Raw genomic sequence first — 8,493 nt, forward strand, 5'->3', positions numbered from 1 at the left:
CCTGTCCTGGAGCCCGGGGTCGGGGATCCGCGGAGGGGCAGCAGGGGGCCCGCAGTCTGCGGGTGTCTTCAGAGCAGTGCGCTCCGCGGCTGAGAGCCTGCTGCCGGCTCCCTTCTCCCGCGCTCTACCTCTCTCTTCTTCCCTCGCACCTCCCGCCCTCTTTTTCCCCTTTTCCTCTCCCTCGATGTCTCTTCTCTCTGCCAGTTTGCCATCTCTGCCCCTTCCCTGTCTCCCCAACCCTTCTCTCTCCCTCTTGACCTGTCTTTCCCCATCTCCACTTCCTCTTTGCCTTTTTCTTCCTCTACCTTCGTCTCTCCTTTCCTGTCTCTCTCCTCTCTTTTCCCGCTCTCCTTTCCTTCCCCTATTCCTTCCCGCTCCTCTCCCCTTCCCACTATCCTGTTTTCCACTCTATTCCTTCCTTCCCTCCTCGTCCCGCCTCCCTCTCTGGTCCCCGGCTTCCCTCCTGGCTTTCCTCTTCCCTCTGGAGGGGAAGGATTATCAGGTGTGTGTCTGCTCCCAGGGAGGATGGAGGCAGCCACAGCTACCTGCGGGTCCCCCCCCACCCCTAGGACAGAGGGAGGAGATGGCTGTGGGAGGGGTCCTCACTCTAGCTCCCACCCGAAGCCCCTCCTAGCCACCCCCTCTCCCAGAAGGAAGTTCAGGCGGCCTGGTCTGACCCCTGCAGCTGAGGCTGACCTGCCTGCCCGCCCGTCACACACGCCAAGCCCCTCTGCCCCTTCCCTTCCATTCCCCAGACCAGTACCTATGACTCTTGTCTGCCTTTCAGACACCAGGCAGCCTCCTTTGATCTCTCCTTCAGTCTCACTGCCATTCTGTCTCTGTCTCTGCTGGACAGTCCAGTCTTGGTCTCACCCCCCATCACGCTGTGTCTCTTCCTCCTCCCTAGTCTACTGGCTCTGCCCCCAACTCTACCCCCTCTTCCCTCAGCTCTGGCCCCCCACTCTGCCTCATGAGCCCAGGTCCCTTTCAAGGACTTCAGCTGGCAGTGTGGGCCGGGGGCAGGTTCCTGCGGGGGGGAGGGACTTGCAAGGGCTCTCAAGCCTGTTTCAGGCTGCACTCCTTGTGATTTCAACCTGACCCTACACAACTCCACGCATCCCAACCCCCGGGTTGTAAGCCTTTCCCGGGTGGCACCCATCTCCTCCAGCCCCTGCTGCATGTGCAACATGGGCTTTCATGCCCTCCCAGCACCCCCTCGCCTGTTTTCTTCCCCAGCTTCTCTATTCAGAATTGACTGGCTGGAGATTTATCAGCTTGGAGGGCTGGAGGTGAATACAGGCAGAGCCGGGTGGAAGGGAGGACCAGACTGTCTGCTCTCTGTCTTCGTCTGGGTTCTGGGCAGGGGGAGTCTGGTTCCGTAGAGCGTCTACCTCTGGTTTAGGGAGGGTTAAGTGTTTCCTTGACCCTGAACGGCTACCTGTCCTGCAGGTGTGGATCCATGGGATAGCCCCAGCATGTGCCCCTCTGCCCCAGTCAGCTCATGCCTCAGCACCTGGGGACAGTGAACAGAGCCCTGGCTAGAGCCCAAACATGTGGGGCCTGGTGAGGCTCCTGCTGGCCTGGCTGGGTGGTTGGGGCTGCATGGGGCGCCTGGCAGCCCCCGCCCGGGCCTGGGAAGGGGCCCGGAGGGGCCCAGGACCAGCACTGCTGCGGACCCGAAGGAGCTGGGTGTGGAACCAGTTCTTTGTCATCGAGGAATATGCCGGTCCAGAGCCCGTCCTCATTGGCAAGGTAAGGATCAAGCCCTCCTGTGGTTACCTTGACTCTCAAGCCCTGCCCTGTCACTTCATCATTTCTGCAATGACCTTGGTCCCTCAGGACTCCTAACACTCCACTCAGTCCTAGACTTAGACTCTTTAACCTGCTGTTCCTGTGTGTGGAACCTGCTGCCATTTTCCTCCGACCCTTACAGCTGCACTCGGATGTGGATCGGGGTGAGGGCCGCACCAAGTACCTGCTGACCGGGGAGGGGGCAGGCACCGTGTTTGTGATTGACGAGGCCACAGGCAATATCCATGTCACCAAGAGCCTGGACCGGGAGGAGAAGGCACAGTATGTGCTGCTGGCCCAAGCCGTGGACCGAGCCTCCAACCGTCCCCTGGAGCCCCCATCAGAGTTCATCATCAAGGTGCAAGACATCAACGACAATCCCCCCATCTTCCCCCTCGGGCCCTACCACGCCACAGTTCCCGAGATGTCCAACGTCGGTGAGTACCCCAAGTCTAAACACGCAGATCCCACCTCCTCTTCTCTCCTTCCCCTTGCTTTCTGCCCCAAAACCGAATCCTTCGATTCAGGCCTGCTCATGTCTGGGTTCCCCTCATCTACTATTCTCCCCCTCCTGGCCCTGCCCCTGCTGAGTGGGGTGCCGGGATCCCCCACAGGGACATCAGTCATCCAGGTGACTGCTCACGACGCCGATGACCCCAGCTATGGGAACAGCGCCAAGCTGGTGTACACTGTGCTGGATGGACTGCCTTTCTTCTCCGTGGACCCCCAGACTGGTGAGGACAGGGGTCGGGAGTGGTGGGGCAGCCATGGGAGAGGCACCCCTTGACCCAGTGTCTCTCCCTAGGAGTCGTGCGTACCGCCATCCCCAACATGGACCGAGAGACACAGGAGGAGTTCTTGGTGGTGATTCAGGCCAAGGACATGGGCGGCCACATGGGGGGGCTGTCGGGCAGTACTACGGTGACGGTCACCCTCAGCGATGTCAACGACAATCCCCCCAAGTTCCCTCAGAGTAAGGGGCCAGTGCTGCCACCTGAGCCATCCTTTGACCACCCACCCCACTCCTCCCCCAGCCAGGCTCCGGAAGAAGGAAGTGCTGGGGGAGGGAGGAGGGTTGGGGACCTCTCTGAGAATGTCTCCCCTCCATCCACCCTCAAGGCCTGTACCAGTTCTCGGTGGTGGAGACAGCTGGGCCAGGCACCCTGGTGGGCCGGCTTCGGGCCCAGGACCCAGACCTGGGGGACAACGCCCTCATGGCATACAGCATCCTAGATGGGGAGGGGTCCGAGGCCTTCAGCATCAGCACAGACGCCCAAGGTCGAGATGGGCTCCTCACTGTCCGAAAGGTTAGCCTCTTGTCCGCTAACACTTGCGAGACTCACTCATACCCACCTCCTGCCCCCGGGACACACTTCTCGCTGGGCTAGAACAGACCCAGGAAGCTATGTTAGAGCTCAGAAATCATAGCCATCCCCTCATCTGTCAGATGAGGGCCTGGGGCTCAAGACTTCATATATCAGAGTCTGTGATAGAGCTGGGGGTAGACCTAGAGTTACTCACGAAGTCGTCTGCCCCCACCCTTGACCACCAAGGCCACTGGCCCTCTCTGAGGTGGGCTGAGCACTGGGTGCTTCTGGGGAAAGGACTCCTCACCCTCCGGGAGCCTGGGCCTGCCCTGGTTTCTACATGTCCCAGTCACTCCACCTCCCCTGCCATAGTCCCTAGACTTTGAGACCCGTCACTCCTACTCCTTTCGTGTGGAGGCCACCAACACGCTCATTGACCCAGCCTACCTGCGGCGAGGGCCCTTCAAGGATGTGGCCTCAGTGCGCATAGTGGTGCAGGACGCCCCAGAGCCGCCCGCCTTCACCCAGGCAGCCTACCACCTGGTGGTGCCCGAGAACAAGGCTCCTGGGACCCTGGTGGGCCAGGTCTCAGCCACTGACCTGGACTCCCCCGCCAGCCTGATCAGGTGAGTGGAGGGTGTCAGGGCAGGGCCAGGCCTGGGGGAAGGTGCCCAGGGCCGGTCTAGTCCCTTGGAGGGTGTGTTTCACTTGCCTCCTGGTAGAGGTCTCCCTCCCTGGGGGCCTGGGGCCAGGGGAGGGCCGGAGGACCTGGCTCAACACTCCCGACTCTCCACCCATCCCTCTGGGTGGATGAGAGAGGTGCCTCCTAGTGGCAGTGCAAGCAGATGTGATGTCCCCGGCCGAGTGTGCTTGATCCTGGTCGCTCTCACTGGGGTCTCCCTCAGCCTGTCACACTGACATTTAATTCTCACAACTGCCCTATGAAGGAGCGTCTCCGTCACCAGTCTTGCGAGGCTAGGCCCTGTGAGGGTTAGTAACTTGCCCAAGGTCACCTGGTCAGTGAGTGGCAGAGCTGGGCATCAAACCTGGGCTGTGCCCGGAGAAGAACCCCTCTTCCCACCTCCCAGCACTGAGGGAGGAGCTGGTCTCATTCCCATTTTGCAGTTGAGGAGACAGAGGTTAAACCATTTGCCCAAGGTCCCACAGTGGGTCTGGGGCAGAGCAGAGCTAGAACACAGATCCGGGGGTCCCCAGAACAGAGCCCAGAGTCTGAAAGACAGGCAGTGTCTCCCCATTTCTACCTCTTTCTGTCTCTCTCCCCGACCCCTAGGAAACCCAGTCCCCCTGAGTTTCATGACAGGTATTTAATGTTGATGACTTCCCAGGGACATTGTCTTTTAAGGGGACCCACTGTGAGTGACGGTTGTGGGTGCATGGGGCAGGAGGCCAGTAAGGGGGACAGAAGGGGGGGGCAGCAAGCTGTGGCCCTGCCCCCAGATCAGCCCCAGTTCTACTCTGTCTTCACCAGATACTCCATCCTCCCCCACTCGGATGTGGAGCGCTGCTTCTCCATCGAGCCTGAGGACGGCACCATCCGCACAGCTGTGCCCCTGGACCGCGAGGCTCGAGTCTGGCACAACCTCACAGTGCTGGCCACAGAGCTTGGTGAGGAGTCCTGGGCCCCCAGGAGGCCTGGAGAAGGCAGCAGCCTCCTGGCAGGGGACTGTCCCTGAGCGTGGGCGCAGGGGGAGGAAGGGTACTGCATCGGCCCCTCCCCCGTGTCCTGGGTCCCCAGTCTGGATCACCACCATCAGGCAGGCCTGCTCTCCTAGGCTGGTGGGTCTGCTAGAGCATTCTCCTGACCTTAAATTCACTCCCATACCTGACTTTTCTCATCTCCAAAGTAAGTGTAACCTCAAATAGCTCCCAACCCCTAAGAATCCCAGCCTGCACCCTGGTAGACCCGCCCTGTGTACTCCCTGCTTCAGGATGAAGCCAAGAGCCGGGGAAGGGCTGGGACCTGCTCTGGGGGCTGGTTGGGGGGCCCTAGTGGTCACTCCAAGGGAAGCCCTGCGGAGAATCCTCAAGGTAGGGGAGAAGGCTGGCCCCTCTCCTGCCCCTGTCAGTCGCCAGTCACCAGCAGCATGGTTCAGCGGCCTCTCTCCGGGCAGCTCTGGCCCATGGAGGCAGGGAGCCCCCTCCCCTCTGTCAGTCTCTCCTTATCACCCCTGCTCAGGCCCAGGGTGCACTACATTTGCTGTGTCCCGTCCATGGGAGTTGTCAGTGTGGTGTGTAGATGTTTGCATGTCAGTCAAGAGCTAATGTATGTGTGTCTGCGTGTTGTGCACTTACGTGTGAGTATAATTCCATGTGTATGAAAAGTACATATGCTCACATATATATTTATGAGTACATGTCTATATATATGTATATGTAGTTGAGTGTGTAGAATTACATTTACGTTATTTATGCATATGTGTAATTGAATGTGTATAATGATAGGTACACGTAGCTGGTTGTGTCTGTTGTTTTATATATGTGAGTGTTTATGGACAGATAATAATAACTTATTACTTATTGTATATCAGGCACTAGTCTTAGTACCAAATGTAGATTTATTCATTTAATCATCACCACAAATTTGTGAGGGAGGTATGATTATTTCCCCATTTTACAATGAGAAAACTCAAGCAAAGGCAAGTTAAAGAGCTTTCCAAGGTCACACAGAGATGAAGTGATGGAACAGGCAGACCCAGTCAGGCTACAGAGTCTGAGCTATGTCCTTTCACCACACCGCTGTCATACGTGTTAAATCGTACTTGTATAGGTTATGTCCGTGCAGCTGTGTGTCACGTGGCAGTGCATGCCTGTCTGTCCCTGAGTGTTCCTGAGTGTATACATAGTGTGTGTTATGGCTGCCTGTGTACACATAGCCAGCCGTGTGTGTGTGTGTGTGTGTGTGTGTGTGTGTGTGTGTGTTTCCCCTCACTGTCTTTTCACCCTTCTGCCAAGTCCTGCTCCCCGCTGGAACCCCAGTATCAACCAGCAGATCCTGGGCCCTTAGTGCAGTGAAGGAATGGATCCCAGCCCCATCCTGTCTCTGGTGTATCCCCAACCTTTAGCCAGGCAGCCCACTCAGCCTCCTTTGCCAGGCTGCGACCTTCAGCTCTCTCCGTGTGGGGGTGAGGGCGATATTAAAGGGATCAGCCTAGGAGAGGTGAGCACTAGGGTGAGCAGGGATGCACCTATTTCCATTCTCTCTTGGGGCCACTGGCAGGGAGGAGCGAGGCAGGGTAGTGGTGGGAGCCACCTGATGAAGGGACGGGAGAAGAGGGGCCTGCATCTGCCTGTGGTGCCCAGGCTCTGTACCCTGTGCAGCATGCAGCGCCTCCCTCCCCAAGGTCAATTCTAAGTGATACTCATTGCTGCACCACAGCCTTCCTCTGATGGGGCGTGGTGTGTGTGTGTGTGTGTGTGTGTGTGTGTCCTCCCACCGATGCGGGGCATGAAAATGCATTATCTGGACCTTGGGGGTCGGGGGATACTGTACCCACTGTGTACACTGAACATCCACTTCATGTGTGTTGCATTTATTTTCAATGCTGAGTGTCCTAATATATGGTATGCCTGTGCTTGTGTATTTCATGGCTATTGTCTAAATGCAACCTGTATGCACCTTCTGTCTACCCTTCATTTATGGTGTATGTGCCCTACATGTGGGTTATTGTTTATGTAAATCATGGGTGCTACCTTCCTGTCAATGTATATTGTGTATTGCACATGTCTTGGGCACTACATGAATGTTGTATGCACTTGGTCTTGTTCCATTCATTGCAAAATGTTTGCTACTTGCAAATTGCATGCATATGTGTTGCGTGTGCATGCTCTGTGCTGCATGTGACATCCATGCCCATGCACCATGTATGTTGTGTCTGCGTGTGTGGGGTGTATGTGTTCGTGTTCTGGCTTCAGACAGCTCCGCACAGGCCTCCCGTGTGCAAGTGGCCATCCAGACCTTGGATGAGAATGACAATGCTCCCCAGCTGGCTGAGCCCTACGACACCTTCGTGTGTGATTCTGCAGCCCCTGGCCAGGTGAGCTGCTGAGACAGAGGGGTTGGGACCGCAAGACCTCTGGCTGCCCACTCCATACAGGCCTGTTTTCTTCCTCCCAGCTGATTCAGGTCATCCGGGCTTTGGACAGAGACGAAGCTGGCAACAGTAGCCGTGTCTCCCTTCAAGGTCCTTTGGGCCCTGATGCCAACTTCACTGTCCGGGACAACCGAGGTGGGTGGCCTGTCCGTGCTTGCCTCCCTGCTCCTCTCTATCTCCAGCCTCCCTGACCCCTGCCTGCCTATCTGGTCTCTCCTCCTAACAGAAAGGAGGTGTAGATTTGCTCTGTTTGCTGACTGTAAACCTTCCCCATGGGAAGCTGTCTCCATGGGCCAGCCTGACCCTACTCGGAAGGTATCCCAGGAGATGTCCTAACACCTCCTCTCTCCCACAGATGGCTCTGCCAGCCTGCTGCTGCCCTCTCGTCCTGCTCCGCCCCGCCAGGCCCCGTACCTAGTTCCCATAGAACTGTGGGACTGGGGGACCCCAGCACTGAGCAGCACTGCTACAGTGACCGTCAGCATGTGCCGCTGCCGGCCTGACGGCTCCGTGGCATCCTGCCGGCCCGAGGCTCAGCTCTCACCCGCTGGGCTCAGCACCGGGGCCCTGCTCGCCATCGTCACCTGTGTGGGCACCCTGCTTGGTGAGTCGGGCCACAGTGGGACATAGATGTGGGGTCCAGGTCCTTGGGGATGTGGAGAGGCATCAGGACCCTGGACTTAGGGAAATCCACCCTCGGGCTTACAGGGACCCTCGTGCCTGGGTTGTCACACTGCCTGATGCATCCAAGAGAAAAGCTCTGGCCTCACATGCCTGACCTGCTGGTCTGCAATGGCAGTGACAAGCCGTAAAAACTGTTTATTGAGCCCCAACTCTGGGCCACAGGTGGCACTGGGCACATCACTTAATGGTATTGCATTTCATCCTTTTGACAACCCTTCGAGGTAAATGCTTTCCCTGTTTTCCATACGAGCAATCGATCTAAGGGTCAAAGAGGTTTGGACAAGTTAGGCAACTTCCCATGCTCACACAACAGGTAAGGGCTGAAGTCTGGACTCACACAAAGTTCACTAGACGTCAGACCTAGGGCTTGCCACCCCCAGGCCACACTGTCACCCACCCCCTGCCGCCCGCGCTGGCTCAGTGCCCCATCCTCTCCCACAGCCCTGGTGGTGCTCTTCGCGGCCCTGCGGCGCCAAAAGCAGGAAGCACTGATGGTGCTGGAGGAGGAGGACGTCAGGGAAAACATCATCACCTACGACGATGAGGGCGGCGGGGAAGAGGACACGGAGGCCTTCGACATCAGCGCCCTGCAGAACCCC

At 57.8% G+C, this 8,493-nt stretch overlaps 1 protein-coding gene across 1 annotated transcript; it reads left to right on the forward strand.

Moving 5' to 3' along the window:
- Nucleotides 1-1,267: 1,267 nt before the first annotated feature.
- Nucleotides 1,268-8,493, forward strand: CDH24 (cadherin 24, type 2; the record flags this gene model as incomplete). The annotated part of the gene is made up of 12 exons (XM_014529936.1): nucleotides 1,268-1,289; nucleotides 1,450-1,752; nucleotides 1,934-2,228; nucleotides 2,406-2,525; nucleotides 2,597-2,764; nucleotides 2,911-3,098; nucleotides 3,471-3,724; nucleotides 4,588-4,724; nucleotides 7,032-7,153; nucleotides 7,234-7,345; nucleotides 7,566-7,814; nucleotides 8,336-8,493. Coding segments are annotated over exons 2-12 (2,004 nt in total), but the record flags the coding sequence as incomplete, so codon positions are not given.

Source organism: Myotis brandtii, unplaced genomic scaffold (genome assembly GCF_000412655.1).
Source record: "Myotis brandtii unplaced genomic scaffold, ASM41265v1 scaffold70, whole genome shotgun sequence".
NCBI lineage: Eukaryota > Metazoa > Chordata > Mammalia > Chiroptera > Vespertilionidae > Myotis > Myotis brandtii.